General features: G+C 41.9%; 1 protein-coding gene across 1 annotated transcript; it reads right to left on the minus strand.

Moving 5' to 3' along the window:
* Nucleotides 1–757: 757 nt before the first annotated feature.
* LOC138745248 (endophilin-B2-like) lies at nucleotides 758–24,561 on the minus strand. The gene is made up of 3 exons (XM_069902310.1): nucleotides 24,475–24,561; nucleotides 22,241–22,401; nucleotides 758–1,459 (listed from the first exon to the last, which is right to left on the minus strand). Exons 1-3 carry the CDS (start codon nucleotides 24,504–24,506, stop codon nucleotides 1,320–1,322), a joined length of 333 nt encoding a protein of 110 aa, XP_069758411.1. The 5' UTR covers nucleotides 24,507–24,561; the 3' UTR covers nucleotides 758–1,319.

Raw genomic sequence — 24,561 nt, forward strand, 5'->3', positions numbered from 1 at the left:
AAGCCCACAGCCTGCATGGGTTCCTCTCCTCAAGTCACCAACAGCCTGTCACCTGTGTGGGTCCTTCAGCTGCAGAACCCCTCATTGGTCTGATTCCATTGTCACTGACCTGTGGATTGACTCCTCTGCTTCTAAGATGTTGATGGGGTTTGGTCTTCTTGTTTTCTGGTGCCCTGCGCTAGTCCTGCGCTTCCCTAGAGTTTGCGGTGCCGAGGAAATTTAACACATCTAAATTAAAATTTTACAACTTAGAGGAGAATCTCCCATGTCTAGAGGGATGGAAAGGGCATTATTAGAAATTGAAGCCTAATATTTGAATATTCATGTGCCAAATTTTCAAAAGCATAGAGTATATATTTCTCAAGATATATGTAATTTTTTCCAAAAGAATACAAATTTGAATGTTTGCATGTCATCTTGGCATCCCTAAAAATATATCTGATTTCCAAGTAAGTGCAATACATTTCCTCATCACCACTAAGGCTAATTTAACAAATTTCAGTTGATATACTAATAGATTTAATTTGGGCCTTGTTCCTTCAATATTTTCTAATAAAAATAAAGTTTGATTTTGCAGAAAAACAACTCCTGTGGCTTGTTCCAAAAAATTTATAATTCTCCCTAAAAAGATCTTACATTAGGACAAAGATAAGTTGAATGCAAGAAAGTTGCTACATCTTCACCACACCTTAAACATTGATCTGATAATTCTGATTTTATTCTAATCAATTTCTCTAGTGTAAGAAGTAACTGTAGAAGAAAAACTAGTTGTGAATTCCTTCCTCACTGCTGCAGCGTGGAACTCTGGTCAATAGTTCCAGACTGCTGAGTTGAAGTGAATTAATACATCTCCCCTGGATCAGGTGATCTCTATTGCCAAATCAGCTTCCTAGAGTGCTTTTCATATCCAACTGCGTGAGTCACCTGATTCTAGGTGTACACTGTGCACCTGGAGTCACATTATCTCCCTCAACATACCATACATCACCGTTAAATCTGATCCCCCTGTGAACCTGGTGTCACAATATCTGACACAGTTCATAGTATATCACTGTTAAACCTTCTCACGAATGTGAATCCTACTATAAAATAATGCTTCCCTTCTAAGTCTCGCTGTATTCGAATCCCCACCTATTTTAAAAATTCCAAAAAAAAAGAGAAAAATCAATCCCAAAACAAGCTACTCAAAAGTAGTAGCCCCCTAAAAATCTGGGTGTGGTGAAGTCCACAAGTGACTAAAGGACTCAGTGTCACCCACCCCGTCAGACTTTCACAAAGTACTGAAACAAAAACATTCAACCCAATGATTCCAGTCCCAATTATTGTTCCGGATCTTCAATATCGAGAAGACTTTGCATCAATTCAACTTTTTTCTCATTCTTTCTATATTTTCCAATCCCATTCCCATTGACCCTTCTCTTCGGTGACAATGGTGACGATCGCCCATTTCCTTGTACATCTGGCAATGAATTAGCAAATATTAAAGCATCATGGTCATTTTCAAAAAACTGAGATTAAAAATTCCCATAAAAATCTTTCAATACTGCCGCATAACGAAAAGCAAATTTATATCCCTTTTGCCACAATACTTCTTAGGCTGAATTAAATTCTCGGTCTCTTCTGATAATTTCTTGACTCAGATCTGCATTTTAAAAAACCCTATTATTTTGAACCATCAGTGGAGCCCGATTTTGCCATGTTTTCTGCACCACCAATCGAAGGATCATCTCTCTGTCTTGATATTTAAAACAGCGAATCAAACCTGCTCGTGGTAATTGGCCTGGAAACGGTTTCTTCCTTAATGCTCTGTTCGCTCGATCTAATTCCAGTCCATCTGGAATGAATTACCTGCCCAACACTTCTGAGAATCATTTCTTCAAAACCTTCACCGGATCCGAACCTTGCATATCTTCCGGAAGACCTACTATCTTAACATTATTTCTATGACTTTAGTTTTCTAATGAGTCAAACTTCTTCAATAATTCCTTCTTCTGAATCCCCCAATCTACAAAAGGATCATCCACTATTTCCATTTTTTCTCTATTACGCTCCACTTGACTCTTGCATTAAAGAAAGCCTCGTCAATCTTTTTAAAATGATCTTGCACAGTATCCACTGATCGTGTCCATCTTGTAACATCACTCTTAACGACATTAATATCTTCCTTCATAAAAGTTATTTCTTCACACACAGTGTTCATTTGAGTTTTCATTTCCAGAAATCCTTGAGTCATCTGATGAGTCATCTGCATTGATTTATTTGCCATATCTTCCATGAGCTGAGCAATCCCTTCCAGAATTGGAAACACAGAATCCAGTCCAGGATCCATCACCTCCCTTTGAGGCCGACCGACTTTTGCCTCAGTCCCCAGTTCTTCAAACTCTAATGAAGTTGAGCTCTCTTCTTCCTCCAAAGCCGTAGGTCCTCTTCCAGTGCGGCTGTGGGTCTGGACACCCGACAACAGCATGCCTACCTCGTCAACTGGCCATCGTTCGGGTTCCCCCATAGCCCACACCTTCTCCAAAGGTTCGTGGACCTTCAACGCATGGCGCATGCCTGGTCGGGCCACCCACCGCGCAGGTGCATCTTCCGACGCTACACTGCGCACCCCCGGACCACCAGGCAAAGCTGCAGGCACGCAGGCCTGTCCTCACTCAGCTGGCCCGCCCTCATGCCCGAGTTAACGAGTGTATGAGTTGAAACCGGCCAAAGTCATCGCTGAGCCTGCACCATCTTGCGATTTCACAAGATGGCGGTGCTGTAATACTAAGCCGGGCAGGAGTCTTCTGTGGTTTGGGGACTCCAGTCAACGACTCCATTGCTTCAACTTGAACTTGGCCTCGATTCTTCAACACTTTTGTAAGGTAATTTCTTCTGTAACTGAGTTTTCACTTTTTTTCACATTTGCAGCTATTTCAATCCTCCACTATTCAAAAGTCTATAAACAGTATTTTTAATCACTTTTACAACTTTTTAAATTGAGCATTTAATAGTCTAACTGGGGAAGGGTCGAACCACACGTCTACCCTCTGCGCCATCTTGTCACAGTATCTGACACAGTTTATAGTATATCACTGTTAAACCTTCACATTACTGTGAATGCTGTCTCTCAGTTTCTGCCTCAGTCTACCTTTAATCAACATTAAACATTCTCCCCCTGTTAACTTGGTGTTAAAGTATCAGCCTAAGTTTACGACACATCACCATTAAACCTTCTCCCCAGTGTGAGACCGTTTTAACTGTATCTGCCATAGTTTATCGTAAATAACTATTATACCTTCTCACTACTGTGAACTTGGTGTTACAGAGTCTGCCAAAGTCTACTGTACATCATCAGTAAACCTTCTTCCCAAAGTGAGCCTGGTGTTATTGTATCTGCCACAATTTATTGTACATCACCGTTAAGCATTTTCCCCCATGTGAACCTGGTGTCACTGTGTTTGCCAAAGTTCCCCACTATGAACCCAGTGTCACAGTAACTGCCTCAATTTCCCATACATCACCAATAAACCTTCTTTTCCCACTCTGAGCCCAGTATCAACATATCTACGTAGTCTCCCGTACATCACCATTAACCCCCTCCCCATTGTGAACCAGATTTCACAGTATCTGCCACAGTTTATTGTACATAATTTTAAAACCTTCTCACCACTGTAAACCAGGAGTTATATTATCTGCCTTATTCTACCACACATCTCTGTTAACCCTTCTCAATACTGTGAACACGGTGTCACAGTATCTGCCAATGTCGATTGTACATCACCGTTAAACATTCTCCCCATGTTGACCAATTTTTCACTGTTTTTCCCACCATTTATCGTACATCAGAGTTCAACCTTCTCCCCACTGTAAACTTGGAGTCACAGTATATTCCACAGTTTTTTGTACATCACTGATATACCTTGTCCTCATTGTTAATGTGGTGTCACCGTATCTGCGTCAGTCTTCCATACATCACCATAAACTTCTCCCCAATGTGAACCTGGTGTCACTTTATCTGCCACAGTTAATATTTCATCACCTTAAAACCTTCTTCTAACTGTGTACCTGGTATCACGGTATCTACCACAGCTTATTGTGCATTACTGTTACACCTTCTTACTACTGTGAACTTGATGTCACAGTATCTGCCAAAGTCTAACGTATATCACTGTTAAATATTCTCCCCATTGTGAACCTCGTGTCATAATATCTGATACAGCTTATTGTACATTACTGTTAAACCTGCCGGATAAGCTCCAGATAGCGAAAGAGGAGTTCTCGCATCTACAGGAACTGGGGCCTCGCCACTCCACCTGGTCCAGAGCCTCTGGTGGCTGGTGCCCTTACAGAGATTATCGATGGCTTAATGACATGACAGTACCTGACCATTACCCCATCCTTCTCATTCAGGATTTTACGGCCAATCTGCATGGCGCGAGCGTATTCTCCAAGGTCGATCTGGTGCGCATATTTCATCAAATCCCATCGTAGCCTGAGGACATCCCCCTTCAGCTAGTTCAAATTTCTACGCATGCCTTTCGAGCTCAAGAACATCACCCAGACCTTCCAGCACGTCATGAATACGGTGCGCAGGGATTTGAATTTCATGTTCATTTATCTGGATGACATTCTTGTCACCAGCAGAGACTGGGCACAAATCAAGTCTCACCTGCACACCCTCTTCTCCCGACTGGCCGAATCTGGCCTAACAATCAACCTGGCCAAATGCCAGTTCCGGAAACAGTCCATGCAGTTTCAGGCCCACATCATCATGGCCGAAGGAGCTACACCAACTGCTATGAAGGTCACTGCAATCAGTGATTGTCCTTGCCCGGACAACCTCAAGGGGCTACAAGAGTTCGCAGGTATGGTCAACTTCTATAACCGATTCATTCCAGGAGCTGCACACATCATGCAGCCACTCTTCGCCAAGGACATGATACTCGCCTGGACTCCAGGGCATTCAAAGCCACGAAGGTTGCCCTCGTGAAGGCTACCCTGCTCCTCCACCCACGTACCGACCTTCCTATGGTGCTCTCCATCGATGCCTCTGCCACTGCCATTGGTACTGTCTTGGAGCAGCAGGTTAATGGACAGTGGAAACCACTGGAATTCTTTAGCCAACTTCTTCATCCGCCAGACCGCATGTATAGTGCTTTCAACCGTGAGTTGCTGGGCATGTACCTTGCTGTGCCTCATTTCCCCTCCCAGAAAGCCTTTCACCATTTAAACCGACCACAAACCCCTCACTCAGGCTCTCGCTATAGCTAGAGATCCCTGGTCGGCCCACTTACACCATCACCTGTCCTTTGTATCGGAGTTCACCACCCACATTCAGCACAAGGCAGGGAAAGACAATGTGGTCACTGAAGCCGTCTCCCAACCGGCCATTTGCTCGCTGATACCCAGCCTAGACTACAACCTGCTTGGCCCAGATCAGAAGTCCGACGAGGAGATGCAGGCCTTCAGGACTGCCATCTTGGGCCTGCGGTTCCAGATCCTCCCGAATCCTCTCAGTGATGAGTACCCTGCGTCCAGTGGTTCCCCAGCAGTGGCGCAGGCAAATCTTCACCATATCCATGACCTTTTCCAGCCTTCCATCAGCTCCAAGGTTCATATGGTGGCAGAATACTTCGTTTGGCACGGGCTTCGAAAGAAGATTGTGGACTGGGCCAGAACCTGCACCCATTGCCAGCTTTCCAAGGCACACAGCCACACCAGAATGCCCGTGCAGGATTTTGAACACGTCCGAGAACGTTTCAGCCACATACATGTGGACATTGCCAGCCCCTTACCCGTTTCCTGAAGTAACTGTTACCTTTTCACAGTGGTAGACTGCACCACTCGTTGGCCTGAGGTGATCTTGATGCCAGATGCCTCTACGGACTCCTACTCCCAAGCAGTTTTGGTCGGTTGGGTTACCTGGTTCGGCGTCCTGGCCCACCTCACCAGCGAATTTGGCACGCAGTTCACCTCTGCACTCTGGGCACAGCTCACCAACAGACTGGGAATTGGGCTGCATCACACAACGGCCTATCACCCACTTGCCAATGGACTGGTCGAACGATTGCATTGCCACCTTAAGTCGGCACTTATGGCCTGCCTCACCGGCCCCAACTCGGTGGATGAGCTGCCTTGTGTACTCCTGGGAATCTGCTCGACACCCAAAGAAGACCTGCAGATGTCATCTGCTGATCTGGTCTACGGTAAACCACTAGCCCTACCTGGTGAGTTTATCAATGCACCTCACAACCTGCAACAGTCACTGCACAGTTTACTTCTCCGCCTCTGGGCCCAGTTGGACTCCTTCACACCTTCATCACCGCCCAGACATGGCACACACGCCTCTTACATCCTCAGTGAGCTGTATTCCGCAGAGGATGTATTTATCAGATGAGGCCCTTCCACAGCACTCCTTCAAAGACCATATGAAGGGCCGTACAGAGTCATCTAGCATTCCGGATCCACCTTCACACCAGACATCAGTGGTAAGAGGGAACTGTTTACTGTGAACAGATTAAAGACAGCACACCTCGACCCAACGAGCCAGTGGTCACGGCTCAACCCAAGAAGCGAGGCCGCCCGGCAAAAAAGGCCATTGGCGCCGGTTCTGGGGGGGCTGTGTGGCGGCAAGCCATGAAGCAGGCGATCTAGCCCCTCATGTCACGCACATGGCGGGGCAGCCAGCCAAAATGGCACTGTCAGGGGATTCTCCCCGACCTCGGCACCAGACTCAGAAGCCCGCAACCTGCGGCCCACATGACCCCCCAACGAAGTCAGGGCCCCCAGTGTGCTTCTCAGCCAGGTCCGGGATGGGAGCATAAGACCAGCCAGACAGAACTGAATAAAGGAGTTTTTGCTCACTGAACTCAACCCGTCTGGTTGTGAGGTCATTCAGAAACAGAGTAGCCACCACGACAGTCGTATCTTAGTTTCTTTTCCTTTCTTTTCTTTTTTATATGTTATCAACATATATTTGTAAACACTGTAACATTGTGATTTGATATTAATTGTTATAATATTTGATTTAAAGAAGGCTGGTCCAAAAAAGGCATATAAAACATTTTAATATGGGGACAGGAATAAAAGAAAAACAGAGGGTACTCGTGTGAGGGAGGGAAGGGTAATATTGTTGTGGGGTTGGTTCAGATGGGTCAGCTGAAGGGACTCGACTGATCCATCCATGATTTGTCCAGCATCTTGCTGCCATGTAGTGGTGAACCAGGGTGTTGCCTGATGGGGACACGGTGCTCTGAGCTCTGCACAGATAGATTGTGCTTTTCTCAAAAACACACTTCCTCAGGCAAAGCAGAGGAAGTGGAAAGGCCCTAGTGTGTAGGGGTAGGGAGGGTGGTGATGTGGGAAGAGTTGGGACCCTCCAAAATCATTATGATCAGGCCTCGGAGACAGCATCTCTATCACTCGTATTTCTCTTCCCAGAAGGAGTGATCTCAGAGACAAGACACGAGTACTGAAGAACCTCGCATCCCAGCTGAACAGAGGATGGACAACATCATGATGGCCTGAATCTCTCCCCTTCTTCTCCCTCTGGCCCTGCCAACCCAATTCCCTGCATCTTCCATGCCCCCTTTCTCTCCCACACCTCCTCCATCCCAACCCCCTTACCTCACACCTATGCCCTAACCCCAACCCTCCTCCCTTCACCTCCCCTTCCCCCTCCCCCTTTCCCCTTCCTACCCTAACCTAGGGGAAGGAGTGGTAGGGGAAGGGGGATAGGAGAAAGGGGGTAATGGAAGCGGGGTGAGTAAGGGGTAGGCTTGGGGGTGTGGGTATGGGATAGGGGTAAGGGGTATGGTTTCGGGAAGGGGATATGTGTAGGGGATAGGGGTAGGGTTTAGGCTTGGGTTGGGTGAGAGTAAGGGTTAGGGCGGGGATAGAGATAACATCAAGGTTAGGGTTAGGAGACATGGGCTAGAATTAGGTCTAGGTTAGGGTTAGGTTTAGAGTTTGGGGAAGTGGGTTTGTATTAGGTTTAGTGGAAGGGGGTAGGAGTAGGAGATAGGGTTTGTTAGGGTTAGGTTGGGGAGGGGAGCGGGGGAGGCGAGCGGGGCACGGGAAATGGGGAGGTGATGGGGGAGTGGAATGGGCAGGGGAATTAGGAGGGGTACAGTGTAGAGGAAATGGGAGGTGAACGGAGGCAGGCATCTCTACCCCCTCCCTTCCCCACCCATTCCCCTACATTATCCCTGCTTCTCCTCTCCTCCTTCTAGCAGGTCAGACCTCATTCCGGCCAGAACCTCCCTGTGGTTTCAGAGCCTCCGTTTCAGGAAGTGCCTTCGACGCTTGCTGCTGGACAGACATCTTGTCTCTTGATTCATTCTGTACCGTTATTATTAAATTAAAAAATGGTTGGGTTTTTTTAAGCTTGAACTCAAAAGGCTGATCCAGATAGACAACACAGAAACTGGCCCTTTGGCCCCTCTCTCCTGCAGGCTGAGCTGTTGTAATCAGTCCATATTCCTCTCCCCCTTTTCATTCTTTGCTCCCAGCCAGCTCATGTTGCCTTGTCAATCTCATGGCCTGTGGGAAGAAGCTGTCTGGCTTTTATACCTCCATATCTCCTTCCTGATGGCAGGGGGACAAAGATGCTCTGTGCTGGATATCTATGAGTCTATTTACAAATCCCATCCCTGCAAACAATCAGGGGTCCCTTACCTTGAGGTTCCACCCATGTTGCCTCTCCCTCAGCACTCTCTCGTCAGAACACTACTGCACCCTCCCCTCCTCTCCCAAGTCTCAGTATCCCGCTGACAATTCCAGTCAGCTGCCATGTCTATACCCTGCCCCACCTAAACCGATGGATCGATCAGCACCTTCTCCCCTCAAGAGTTCGAGGAATCCACTCTCTCGCAATGTCCTGCTAATGAATGTCCTGCATCCTCCTTCCCCCTTGGTTTCCTCCTGTTATCAGGCACCTGGATGGACCCCTACCCGTGTTCTCACTGATCTCTCTGCACCTCTGCCCTCCATCCAAAGGTCTTGGTTGTCTTGTGGGGCTGGTGGAGAACAAAGCACCAACTCAAGGAGATGGGGAGCAGTACCGAATCCCCCAGATCCAGGAGACAGGGAGAAACTCAGAGATGCAATCAGGGGTCAATCGGATAAAACCTGATCATCAGTTGAAAGGTGCAAGGAACTCTCAGTACTGCTGCACGTGGGGCAGGTGTGGCCCATCCCCACACCTCCACCCTGGCAATTCCCAAAACAGTTTCCCTATTCATGCGGGGGTCCAAAATGGATAGAGTCTGGAGAAGGACCACGTACGTGGTCAATCACTGGGGGCAAGGGTGTAACCAGCATGGCCATCATTGTGTGTGGCTGTGCGTGAAACCAAAGTGCAAGGGCACCAAATGGCGCTATGTGCTGAGATTCTACCTGGCTCAGGTATTGCAAAAGATTGGTCTGGCTGTGGTGCCTCTCAATGACCCAGTCAGCAGGACTTTGCCCCATTACCTTCCTGGGAATGGTTTCATAGACAAATACTTTTGACCACAAGGCTGTCAGGCAGTGGTCAGCAGAGCATTGCTGACACAGAGACTCCAGGACTTGATGGGATACTGCGGGGTGGTCCACGGAGCAGAGCATCCAGACACAGACATCCAGAACTGCTGGAAGGCCAGAAACTCAGTGAAAGATGTCCTTCGGTCTGCCTGAAACCCAAATGGGAGTTGCAAACACTAGAAGGCATCTGACAAAAGCAAAGGGAGGAAGGATTAGGGCAATATGAGAGGTACTTGTTTTTACACAGAGTTGTGGGTGCCAGGAATGCCTTGCCAGGAGTGAAGGCCAAAACATTAAGGGCATTTAAGGGGCTCTTATTCACATTGACCAAGAAATATATTCTCCAACAGCAGAGGGTAGCAGTAACCACAAGATATCAAGCTGGTGGCAATGAAGCTAAACAGAGACCACCTAAGGCAACTGTGCGCCCGGCTGCAGGAATTTGGACTTACTATAAACCTTACTTAGTGCCAGTTCAGTCTGGAAATGTTTGATTTCCTGGGGCATCAAATCAACCGGCACGGAACTAAGCCCCTGCTTGAAAAGGTAGAGGCTGTTCAGTGCTTACCCAAACACACCATAAATTCACCAGTACAATTAATTTTTATAACCAATTCATACCAGTAGTGGCCCACATCATGCGGAGAAAGGTAAAGACATTACCTGGGACAATGAGGATTTGGAGGTGTTCCAGAGGGCCAAAGATGCACTGGCCAACACAATCCTTCTGGTAGACACCAGGCCAGAGACACCCACCACTCTCACAGTAGGTGCTTCCAGCACAGCAGTAGGGGGCGCAATGGAGCAATTCATTGAAGGGCAATGGCAGCCCCTGGCCTTCTTGAGCAGACACCTCTGGCCACACGGACTCAACTACAGCACCTTTGGCTGAGAGCAATTGGTGCTGTATCTGGCAGTCTGAGGCAGGTAAACTGACCCCAGCTTCACAGTGGGGAGAATGTTTCACAGAGATGTACGAAAAACTGTCACAAACACTGTGACACTGGGTTAACAGCAGTGAGAAGGTTTAACACTAATGCACGATAAACTGTGTCAGATAAAGTGACAGCAAGTTCACAGTCGGGAGAAGGTTTAATGATAATGAGATAGATACTGAGACAATGGGTTCACAGCAGTGAAAAGGTTTAACTGTGATGTACGATAAACTATGGCAGAAGCAGTGACAAATGGTTCACATTGGGGAGAACGTTTAACTTAATGTATGGTAGATATGGCAGATATTGTGACAATGAGTTCACAGTTGTGAGAAGGTTTAACGGCGATGTACGGTGGACTGTGATGGATATTGTGAAACCGGGTACACATTAGTGAGACAGTTTAATAGTGAGGTTCATTGAACTATGGTAGGTACTGTGACACCGGGTTCACAGGGGGGAGAAGATTTAACTTAATGTACGATAAACTGTGTCAGATACTGTGACACCAGGTTCACAGTGGGGAGAATGTTTAACGGTGATGAACAGTTGACTTAGGTAGGTACTGTAACACCAGTGTCACAGTGTCACAGTATCTGCCTCAGTCTACCGTACATCACTATTAAACCTTATTCCCCACTGTGCACCAGATGTCACAGTATCTATCTCAATTTACCGTACATCATCGTTAAATCATCTTTACTATCTTCTTCAGCATGATGCTGAAAGAAGCCATGAAAGACTTCAACAATGAAGACGCTGTTTACATCCGGTACCGCACGGATGGCAGTCTCTTCAATCTGAGGCGCCTGAAAGCTCACACCAAGACACAAAAGCAACTTGTCCGTGAACTACTCTTTGCAGATAATGCTGCTTTAGTTGCCCATTCAGAGCCAGCTCTTCAGCGCTTGACGTCCTGTTTTGCGGAAACTGCCAAAATGTTTGGCCTGGAAGTCAGCCTGAAGAAAACTGAGGTCCTCCATCAGCCAGATCCCCACAATGGCTACCAGCCCCCCACCCCCCCCACATCTCCATCGGGCACACAGAACTCAAAACGTTCAACCAGTTTACCTACCTCGGCTGCACCATTTCATCTGATGCAAGGATCGACAACGAGATAGACAACAGACTTGCCAAGGCAAATAGCACCTTTGTAAGACCACACAAAAGAGTCTGGAAAAACAACCATCTGAAGAAGCACACAAAGATCAGTGTGTACAGAGCCGTTGTCATACACATGCTCCTGTTCGGCTCCAATTCATGGGTACTACACCGGCATCACCCACAGCTCCTAGAACGCTTCCATCAGTGCTGTCTCCGCTCCATCCTCAACATTAATTGGAGTGACTTCATCACCAATATCGAATTACTCGAGCTGGCAGAGTCTGCAAGCATCGAATCCACGCTGCTGAAGACCCAACTGCACTGGGTGGGTCACGTCTCCAGAATGGAGGACCATCGCCTTCCCAAGATCGTGTTATATGGCGAGCTCTCCACTGGCCACCGTGACAGAGGTGCACCAAAGAAAAGGTACAAGGACTGCCTAAAGAAATCTCTTGGTGCCTGCGACATTGACCACCGCCAGTGGGCTGATATCGCCTCAAACCGTGCATCTTAGTGCCTCATAGTTCGGCGGGCAGCAACCTCCTTTGAAGAAGACCGCAGTGTCCACCTCACTGACAAAAAACAAAGGAGGAAAAACCCAACACCCAACCCCAACCAACCAATTTTCCCTTGCAACCGCTGCAACCATGCCTGCCTGTCCCGCATCGGACTTGTCAATCACCAACGAGCTTGCAGCTGACGTGGACATTTACCCCTCCATAAATCTTCATCTGCGAAGCCAAGCCAAAGAAAGAAAGTAACACCAGGTTCACAGGGAAGAGAAAGTTCAATGTTTTTTTTAATTTTTTTTTAAATTTTTTATTTTTCACACCATAAATCACATTAGCCATGATACACACTTTTTCCTTTTCACACATACACAGTGACATTTTCTCCCCCCCCCCCCATCCCTCCTCCCAACCCATCCCCCCACCCCCCCCTCCCATCCATTTAAGGTATACAATCTAGGTTACATTAAACCAGTCAGACAATGTCATTCAACAAAAATACACCAGAAATTCTACTGAGTCCATTCTTTTCTTTCCTTCTCCTTCCATCAACTTAGGTAATGATTGTCCCCGGTAGGTTTTCGCTATTGTATTTAATGTAATGCTCCCATATTTGTTCGAATATTTCAATATTATTTCTTAAACTATATGTAATTTTTTCTAATGGAATACATTTATTCATTTCTATATACCATTGTTGTATTTTCAGATTATCTTCCAATTTCCAGGTTGACATAATACATTTTTTTGCTACGGCTAGAGCTATCTTAACAAATCTTTTTTGTGCATCCTCCAAATCAATTCCAAATTCTTTGTTCTTTATGTTACTTAGGAGAAAGATCTCTGGATTCTTTGGTATATTGTTTTCTGTTATTTTATTTAATATCTGATTGAGATCTTCCCAAACTTTTTCTACTTTCTCACATGTCCAGCTTGCATGAATTGTTGTTCCCATTTCTTTTTTACATCGAAAACATCTATCAGATACTGTTGGGTCCCATTTATTTAACTTTTGAGGTATAATGTATAGTCTGTGTAACCAGTTATATTGTATCAAACGTAGCCTCGTATTTATTGTATTTCTCATCGTTCCAGAACATAATTTCTCCCATGTTTCCTTTTTTATCTTTATATTTAAATCTTGTTCCCTTTTTGTTTAGTTTTACCATTTGTTTCCTCATTTTCCTTTTCTTGCAGTTTAATATACATATTTGTTATAAATCTTTTGATTAACATTGTATCTGTAATCACATATTCAAGGTTACTTCCCTCTGGCAAACTCAAACTGCTTCCTAATTTATCCTTCAAGTAGGATCTCAATTGGTAATATGCCAGCGCTGTATATCCAGTTATATTGTACTTATCTCTCATTTGTTCAAAGGATAAGAATCTACTTCCTGAAAAACAATTTTCTATTCTTTTAATCCCTTTTTTTTTCCCATTCTCTAAAGGAAAGGTTATCTATTGTAAAAGGGAGTAACTTATTTTGCGTCAATTAGTTTTGGTAATTGATACACTTGACTGAGGCAGAAACTGTGAGACAGGATTCACAGTCATGAGAAGGTTTAACAGTGATGTTCTATAAACTGTGTCAGATACTGTGAAAACCACTTTCACATTGGGAGAAGGTTTAACGGTGGTATACGGTAAACTGTTGGAGATAAAGTAAAACCGAGTTCACAGTCGGGAGAAGGTTTAACTGTGATGTACGATAAACTGTGGCAGAAACAGAAACAAATGGTTCACATTGGGGAGAATGTTTAACGTGATGTACACTCGACTGAGGCAGAAACTGTGAGACAAGATTCACAGTCGTCAGAAGGTTTAACAGTAATGTACAATAAACTGTGTCAGATGCTGTGACACCAGGTTCATAGTGGGGAGAATGTTTAACTGTAATGTACGATAAACTGTGTCAGATACTGTGACTCCAGGTTCACAGTGGGGAGAATGTTTAACATGATGTACAATAAACTGTAGCAGATACTGTGACACCAGGTTCACATTGGGGAGAATGTTTAACAGTAATGTCCGATAAACTGTGTCAGATACTCTGACACCAGGTTCACAATTTGAATAAGATTTAACGGTGATGTAAAATAAACTGTGGCAGATACTGTGACACCAGGTTCACAATGGGAATAAGGTTTAACGGTGATGTAAAATAAAATGTGGCAGGCAAAGTGACACCAGATTCACAGTGGAGAGTGTTTTAATGCTGATGTATGGACGACTGAGATCGTTACTGTGACATTGGCTTCACAGCAGTGAGTAGGTTTAACAGTAATGAACGATAAACTGTGGCAGATACTGTGACACGAGGTTCACAGTAGGGAGAATGTTTAACGGTGATGAACTGTGTCAGATACTGTGACACCAGGTTCACAGTGAGGAGAAGGTTTAACAGTGATGAACTGTGTCAGATACTGTGACACCAGGTTCACAGTGAGGAGAAGGTTTAACAGTGATGAACTGTGTCAGATACTGTGACACCAGGTTCACAGTGAGGAGAAGGTTTAACAGTGATGAACTGTGTCAGATACTGTGACACCAGGTTCACAGTGGGGAGAAGGTTTAACAGTGATGAACTGTGTCAGATACTGTTACACCAGGTTCACAATGGGAATAAGGTTTAACGGTGATGTAAAATAAAATGTGGCAGGCAAAGTGACACCAGATTCACAGTGGAGAGAGGTTTAATGCTGATGTATGGACGACTGAGATCGTTACTGTGACATTGGCTTCACAGCAGTGAGTAGGTTTAACAGTAATGAACGATAAACTGTGTCAGATACTGTGACACCAGGTTCACAGTGGGGAGAAGGTTTAACGGTGATGAACTGTGTCAGATACTGTGACACCAGGTTCACAGTGAGGAGAAGATTTAACAGTGATGAACTGTGTCAGATACTGTGACACCAGGTTCACAGTGAGGAGAAGGTTTAACAGTGATGAACTGTGTCAGATACTGTGACACCAGGTTCACAGTGAGGAGAAGGTTTAACAGTGATGAACTGTGTCAGATACTGTGACACCAGGTTCACAGTGAGGAGAAGGTTTAACAGTGATGAACTGTGTCAGATACTGTGACACCAGGTTCACAGTGGGGAGAAGGTTTAACAGTGATGAACTGTGTCAGATACTGTTACACCAGGTTCACAATGGGAATAAGGTTTAACGGTGATGTAAAATAAAATGTGGCAGGCAAAGTGACACCAGATTCACAGTGGAGAGAGGTTTAATGCTGATGTATGGACGACTGAGATCGTTACTGTGACATTGGCTTCACAGCAGTGAGAAGGTTTAACAGTAATGTACGATAAACTGTGTCAGATACTGTGACACCAGATTCACAGTGGGGAGAATGTTTAACGTGATGTACAATAAACTGTGGCAGATACTTTGACACCAGGTTCACAGTGGGGAGAATGTTTAACGAGATGTACATTAAACTGTGTCAGATGCTGTGACACCAGGTTCATAGTGGGGAGAATGTTTAACAGTAATGTACGATAAACTGTGTCAGATACTGTGACACGAGGTTCACAGTAGGGAGAATGTTTAACATGATGTACAATAAACTGTAGCAGATACTGTGACACCAGGTTCACATTGTGGAGAATGTTCAACAGTAATGTTCGATAAACTGTGTCAGATGGAGGAGTCACGTGATGGTGTAGTGGCCAATCGGGGAACTCCAGCCCTCTCCGGAAAAGTTTTAAAAAAACCAGAAAACACAAAGGCACAAACACGAAAATTAAAATAAAGTGAAAGTAAAGGTGTGAAGAAAATGGCAGCGAAGAGAGAAAAGTCAAAAGCAACGGGAAGAAGAGAAGGAGAAAAGAAGGTGAAGGCCTTACCTGTCCAAGGAAGCCCGCTGTGGAGAGATAAGCCCACTCTCTCAGGTCAGTCGAAGTCCCAAGCTCGGGAGTACAAAAATGGCTCGCGGAGCCAAGCAAAAGTGCGCAAGTCAAAAAAAAACACTGACGGGAGGGGGGACCAGCTGAGGAGTCAATCTCCACAGCTGAGAATGACAGCTGCAACACAGCAACAGGAAGAGAACACAGAAAACAATGAGAACAAGAAAGAAGAGAGTAAAAAGAAAACAAGGGAACAACAGATGACCAACCCAGAGGAAGAAGAAGAAGAAGAACATAGAGAAATGGAAGAAGAAGGGAAAGGCAAGACAATGGATATATATTTTTTTAAAGAATATATGGAATCAGTAAAAGAATGGCAATTACAAGAATTTAGTGAAATAAAAAGAAGAATTAAAAGTACAGAAGAAAAAATGAATAGATTAGAGATGGTCATGTCAGATATAGGAAAAAGAGTGGACAAGGTGGAAGAATGAGAAACAGCCATAGAAATGGAAGTAGAGGACTTAAAAAAGAAATTAGAAGAATCTAATAAAAAAGTTAAAGAGACACAAGAGCTGTTAGCTCAGAAGATAGATATAATGGAAAATTATCATAGAAGAAATAATATAAAGATAGTGGGCCTTAAGGAAGATGAAGAAGGCAAGAATATGAGAGAATTTATAAAAGATTGGATCCCCAGGGTCCTAGGAAGACCAGAATTACAGGAAGAAATGGAAATAGAAAGGGCACATAGAACATTAGCCCCTAAACCACAGCCACAACAAAAACTAAGATCCATTTTATTAAAATTCCTAAGATATACAAGAGAAAATATATTGGAGAAACCAATGAAGAAAATAAGAGAAGACAAAAAGCCATTGGAATACAAATGTCAATTTTTTTTTTATCCAGACATAAGTTTTGAACTCCTGAAGAAGAGAAAGGAGTTTAATACAGCAAAAGCGATCCTATGGAAAAAAGGATATAAATTTATGCTAAAGTACCCAGCGGTACTTAAAATAGTTATTCCAGGGCAGCAAAATAGAGTATTCTCGGATCCGGAGGAAGCACAAAAATTTGCAGAACAACTACAAAATAGACAGAGAGATGAAGACATGTAACGAGAGCAAAAATGACCACAAACTATATGTATGCGTGTATGTGGGTAATATATGTGTGTGTGTGTGAGTGTGTGTGTACATGAGTGTATGTGTATTTAAAAGAAAATATATAGAGTATAGATAAGAATTAATAAGGGAAAGAAAGGGAAGAGAGGAAGTAAAGAGGGAATTAAAAGAGTGACCTTTGCTGTAAATGAAAATTGAAGTCTTTTCTGGGGGGGGCTGGGTGGGGAGGAGATGCGGTCACTGCGAAATCAGTTGACGCTTGCGATTGAATTCGCAAATCCAAATGGAGAGGGGAGATGTGGTTGCCCATCAAGGGATAAAGGGCAACTCAAGAAGGGGAGGGGATAGTGGGGTTGAAGAAATTTTAGATAGGAGAATAAGGGAAATGTTTGATGTTTTAGAAATGTTGTCTTATAAAGTGTTCAAAAAAAGAAAGCAGAAATGGATAAGAAGGAAAGGTGATGATGAGGAAACGGAAAGGGAAGATAAACAAAGTATGAAATGGCTATGTTGAACTATATGACTTTAAATATTAACGGAAAACATAACCAAATCAAAAGGAAGAAACTACTAAATTTACTGAAAAAAGAAAAAAATTGATATAGCATTCGTGCAAGAAACACACTTAACTGAAATGGAGCACAAGAAATTAAAGAGAGATTGGGTAGGACATGTAACAGCAATGTCATATAATTCAAAAGCTAGAGGAGTAGCTATATTAATCAGTAAAAATGTACGAATTAAAATAGAAGAGGAAAAAATAGATCCAGCAGGGAGATATGTAATGATAAAATGTCGGATATATTCGGAGTTTTGGAATTTACTCAATGTATATTCACCTAACGAAGAAGATCAAAAATTTATGCAAGATATTTTTTTGAAGATAGCAGACACGCAAGGGAACATACTAATAGAAAGGGATTTCAACCTTAATTTGGATTCAAACATGGATAAAACTGGGAAAAAAATTAACAGAAAAAACAAAGTAACCAAATTTATAATTAAATCGATGCAAGAAATGCAACTTTTGGATATATGGAGGAAACAACACCCAAAGGAAAAGGAATATTCATATTATTCGGGTAGACATAAAACATACTCAAGAATAGACCTATTCCTGTTATCAGTTCACATGCAAGACAGAGTTAGAAAAACAGAATATAAAGCTAGAATATTATCGGACCACTACCCCTGATATTGACAATAGAGTTAGATGACATCCCTGCAAGAATGTATAGATGGAGATTAAACTCCATGCTACTTAAAAGGCAGGATTTTAGAGAATTCATTGAAAGACAAATTAAAATGTACTTTGGAATAAATACGGAATCAGTGAAAGAAAAGTTTATACTATGGGACACAAAGAAATCGTTCATCAGAGGGCAAATAATAAGTTATGTAACCAAGATGAAGAAGGACTACAATCAGGAAACAGAACAGTTGGAAAGGGAAATAGTAAATATAGAAAAAGAATTAGCAATGAAGGAAGACACAACTAAAAGAAAAGAATTGGCAGATAAAAAAAATAAAATATGAAACACTACAAACATATAAGGTGGAGAAGAACATAATGAAGACCAAACAGAAATATTATGAACTAGGGGAAAAAACGCATAAAATTCTAGCATGGCAGCTTAAGACAGAACAAGCTAAGAGAATAGTATTGGCATCAAGGAAAAAAGACAAACAAATCACATATAATCCAACAGAGATTAATGAAAACTTCAAAGAATTCTACGAACAATTATAACAAACTGAAAACGAAGGGAAAGAAGACAAAATAGATGAATTTTTAACTAAAATTGAACTACCGAAATTACAAATAGAGGAACAAAGTAAATTAACAGAACCATTTGAAATAGTAGAAATACAAGAGATAATAAAAAAACTACCAAATAATAAAACACCAGGAGAGGATGGATTCCCAATAGAATTCTAAAAAACATTTAAAGATTTATTAATTCCTCCCCTCCTGGAAGTAATCAACCAAATTTATAAAAAACAAAGCTTACCAGATTCATGCAAAACTGCTATAATTACAGTAATACCAAAGACAGGGAAAGATCCACTCGCACCAGCGTCATATAGACCAATATCTTTACTTAACACAGATTGTAAGATAATAGCTAAACTATTAGCAAACATATTAGCCGACTATGTACCAAAAATAGTAAATCTAGACCAAACTGGATCTATTAAAAAAAGACGAACAACAGACAATATTTGTAAATTTATTAACTTAATTCATGCAGTCGAAAGAAATAAAACTCCAACAGTAGCGGTTGCTTTAGACGCAGAGAAGGCCTTTGACAGAGTAGAATAAAATTATTTATTCAAAATATTACAAAAATTCAGTTTACCAGAGAAATATATTAATTGGATTAAAGCATTATATAAAGGACCATTGGCGAAAGTGACAGTAAATGGATATATATCAAAGCAATTTTACTTAAGCAGATCAACAAGGCAGGGATGCCCACTATCACCCTTATTGTTCGCGTTAGCTATAGAACCACTAGCAGAATTGATAAGAACAGAAAATAAAATAAAAGGGATAAAAATAAAAGACAAGGAATATAAAATCAGTTTATTTGCAGATGACGTTATAGTATACATAACAGAACCAGAAATATCAATAAAAGAATTACAGAAGAAATTGAAGGAATATGGAGAAGTGTCGGGTTACAAGATTAACGCAAATAAAAGTGAAGCAATGCCAATGAATAATGTGGATTTCTCAAAATTTAAGAAAGAATCACCATTCAGATGGCAAAAGCAAGCAATACGATACCTAGGTATACAAATAAATAAAAACCTCGGCCATCTATATAAACTCAATTATTATCCACTAATGAAAAAATTACAGGACAACTCAGAGCATTGGAAAGACTTGCCACTAACACTAATTGGAAGGATAAACTGTATTAAAATGAACATTTTCCCAAGGGTACAATACCTATTTCAGGCATTGCCAATACACTTGATGGAGAAATTCTTCAAGGAGTTAAAGAAAATAATAAGGAAATTTTTATGGAAAGGGGGGAAACCGAGGATAGCACTAGATAAATTAACAGAATGGTATAAACAAGGAGGCTTACAACTGCCAAACTTTAAAAATTATTATAGAGCCACACAATTAAGATACCTATCAGATTTTTATCAAACAAGGTAAAAGCCAGATTGGACTAGATTAGAACTAGATAAAATAGGGGAGAAGATACCCGAACATATATTATATAAATGGGAATATAAATTGGTACAACTTAGGAATTCTCCAGTATTACATCATCTACTCAATATTTGGAAGAAGATTCATGTCGAAAGGAATAAAACAAATTACCAACTACCAAAACTAATACTGACGCAAAATCAGCTAATCCCTTTTACAATAGATAACCTTTCCTTTAGAGAATGGGAGAAAAAAGGGATCAAAAGAATAGAAAATTGCTTTTCAGGAAATAAATTATTATCCTTTGAACAAATGAAGGATAAATATAATATAACTCACGATACAGTGTTGGCATACTACCAACTGAAATCCTACTTGAAGGACAAATTGGGAAGCAGTCTGAAGTTACCAGAGGGAAGTAATTTTGAATATGTGATTACAGACACAATGATAATCAAAAAAATTATAACAAACATGTATATTAAATTACAAGAAAAGGAGAATGAGGAAACAAATGGTAAAACTAAACAAAAATGGGAACAAGATCTAAACATAAAGATAAAGAAGGAAACATGGGAGAAGTTATGCTTAGGAATTATGAGAAATACAATAAATACGAGGTTACGTATGATACAATATAACTGGATACACAGGCTATACATTACACCTCAAAAGTTAAATAAAGGGGACCCAACAGTATCTGACAGATATTTTCGCTGTAAAAAGGAAATGGGAACAACAATTCATGCAATCTGGACATGTGAAAAAGTGAAAACATTTTGGGAAGATCTAAACCAGATATTAAATAAAATCACAAAAAGCAATATACCAAAAAACCCAGAGATCTTCCTCCTAAGTAACATAAAAAAACAAAGAATTTGGACTTGATTTGGATGGTGCACAAAAAAGATTTGTTAGGATAGCCCTAGCTGTAGCAAAAAAATGTATTATGTCAGCCTGGAAATTAGAAGATAACTTGAGAATACAACAATGGTATATAGAAATTAATAAATGTATTCCATTAGAAAAAATAACATATAATTTAAGAAATAATATTACAATATTTGAACAAATATGGGAGCTATACATGAAACATAATAGAGAAAACATACAGGAGACAGAAGGAGAAGAGAATGAAAAGAATTGACTGAGTGGAATTTCTTGTTTATTTTTATTGAGTGACAACATTGTTTGATGGGTTTAATGTATCTTAGATTCTGAACTTCAAATGAATGGGAGGGGAGGTAGGGAGGGTGGGATGGAAAGAGGGAGGAGGGGGAGAAAACGACACTGTATATATTTGAAAAGGAAAATGTATGTATCTTGATCAATGTGGTTTATAGTGTGAAAAATAAAAAATTCAAAAAAAAACTCTGTCAGATACTGTGACACCAGGTTCACAGTGGGGAGAATGTTTAACATGATGTACAATAAACTGTAGCAGATACTGTGATACCAGGTTCACATTGGGGAGAATGCTTAACAGTAATGTGCAATAAACTGTAGCAGATACTGTGACACCAGGTTCACAATTTGAATAAGGTTTAACGGTGATGTAAAATAAAAAGTGGCAGGCAAAGTGACACCAGATTCAGAGTGGAGAGAGGTTTAATGCTGATGTATGGACGACTGAGATCGTTACTGTGACATTGGCTTCACAGCAGTGAAAAGGTTTAACAGTAATGTACGATAAACTGTGTCAGATATTGTGACACCAGGTTCACAGTTGGGAGAATGTTTAGCGAGATGTACGATAAACTATAGCAGATACTGTGACACCAGGTTCATATTGAGGAAAATGTTTAACAGTAATGTACAATAAACTGTGTCAGATACTGTGACACCAGGCTCATTGTATTGTTCATTTATCTTAATTACAACATCTAATTTATATGCTCCATTTTTTTGTGGTAACTTCCAAACATTCCATAAACTTCAATTCTAATCAGAGTTTTTTCATTTTAATAGGTCACCACTAAAAGCCCAAATCATTTGATCTCTTAAGTACACAGCACAAAATTAAATTCTTTACCTGGGTTTGGGTTCAATGTCACTTCAGTCTGCTTCATTATTTTTTCAGTCCCTTGTTTTGTGCTTTCTGCTTTGCCCAGCCGATTCGCCAAATGGGCATCCAACTCTGTCTTCTCAGCTTGACCCAACGTCTCCTCTGTAAACTTAAGGAAATTTTCACATCTGCATTTTCAAAAACAAAAATGACGCTGTGACTTGCAATTTCACATCATAATCCCACTTGCTAAACTTGCAAGCAACTGCAACACATTCTACAGCTGGAAAATTGCAAGAGAACTGCTTGGTTCAAGCAAAGATTCCACTCAGTCACCCCATTAAAGGCCTCCAAGTTAACAACAGATAGCAACCTGCAAGTTAAATACAAAGATCTGTATCAGGAATATTATCGGGGTTTTTAAAAAAAAAATCATTTCAAGTATTGAAAGAAAACACCTCAGGGAACACCAGGCTCTTGTTGAACAATTCTTGTTGTATTCCTCAAAATGGTTTGAATCTTGATTTCAAGCAGTGTCATTTGGTGAGATTGTTGGTCCAGAACAAACTCTGCCCACACACTCCCTTAACTACCTGCAAAGTCCTGGTTCAGGTCTGCTCCATGCTAAAGCTATCAGAACTTTTTTGAAGAGATAATGGAATTCAGATGCAGGTACGTTGAGTCAAAAACACCGTAATACTTCCCTGAACAACACACCTCTCTCCGAAAACCAACAAGAACCTTCCTGAGTGGTAATCATTTACCTTTCGAGCACCAAAGCCTGGTAAACTATATACATGTTCAATTCTGTCCACAGTATAAGAAAGGCCTGCAACAAGTGGACTTGGAGGAATGAGAAGTGAGATTGGACTATGAACCAAAGAACTTTTCTGAACTTAAACACACGTGCACTTAGAATTAGAAGTGGGGTAAGTTAAGTAAATTAAGTTAAAGTAGTAAAACAATGATAAGTTAAAATGTAAATCCGTGTTCACGTTTAAAGATAATTAAAATCAATTTTTGTTTCAGTAACCATTTGTCTTGGTGAATATCTATTGCTGGTTCGTTTTAGGATCCTCTGGTCTCGTAACACAGCACCAAGCTTCCGGTTATGATAATAGTCCAAAAAAGGACCCGGCATCTTTTACAAATTATTAATTGACTCTTCAATAATTTTTTGTAAATATCAACAAAACATAATATCATTTAACTGTTGTGTTTGTGTCATTGGAGAATTCCCCTTCCATTCAATCAGAATTAGAGTTTTGGGTGCTGTATTTGAGAAAAGATGTGTTGGTGTTGGAGAAGGTCAGAGATGATTTATTGGAATGATATCAGGAATGATATCAGGAAAGTCGACTCTTTGACTGTACTAGTTGGAGTACAGAAGGATAAGGGGGACCTCAGAGGCATTTCAAATGCTGGAAGGCCTGGACAATTAAAAACAACATTTGTTAAAGTATCGCTTTGTCTTGGTGATTTCCTATTGCTGCTAGGTTTTGGGGTCCTCTGGGCCTGTAACAGTCCCAAGATGTGGTCTTCTACTCCAGGACACCCAAACTGTCTTATTTCTTCAATAAATGCAGTTTCCCCCATACTGTCTTTGATAAAATCTGCACCCGTACCTCCAATTCTCTTTCTGCCCTTACCCCACCTCCTCTCCAGCCAAACAAGGACAGAATCCCTCAGGTTTCTCACTTACCACCCATCAGCTGCCACATCTGACACGTTAACCTTGAACACTTCCAACTTCAGCACCATCCTCTAACCTGCTCCACTCAGATCCTCTTTTCACAGGGGCACATCTTTCTGTGACTCCCTCGACGACACTTTCCTCTCCACCCACCACCACCTGATGCACTTCCCATTGAAACCGCAGAAATTGCCAAACTTGTCCCTTCCTATCCTCTCACCTCCATCCAAGGCCACAATCAGACCTTCCAGTTGAGGCAGTGTTTCACATGCACCCCATCCAACTTAATCTCCTACATTTGGTTGACTCAGTTGACCTCGATATCAGCAAGACCAAATACAGACTGGGAGGCCATTTTGCTGAACACATGCGCTCTGTGGATCTAAACTTGAGATTCCTGTGACCTACCATATCAATTCTCAAACCCTTCCAGCAACATGTCTGTTGGCCCCATCCTTCGCCAGGGTGAGGGTAAAAAATCTTAAAGAAAACACATTATATTCCTCCTGGGCAGCCTTAAACTCTATAGCATGAACACGAATGTTTCTAATTTTAAGCAGCGACTCACCTCTGACTGATTTCATTGTTTCCACTGCCCATTTGAATATAATCACTCCTTTAAGGTAGAAGAGTCGACATGGTGTTTTCCCCATAT

Source organism: Narcine bancroftii, chromosome 11, assembly GCF_036971445.1.
Source record: "Narcine bancroftii isolate sNarBan1 chromosome 11, sNarBan1.hap1, whole genome shotgun sequence".
In the NCBI taxonomy this organism is placed as follows: Eukaryota; Metazoa; Chordata; class Chondrichthyes; order Torpediniformes; family Narcinidae; genus Narcine; species Narcine bancroftii.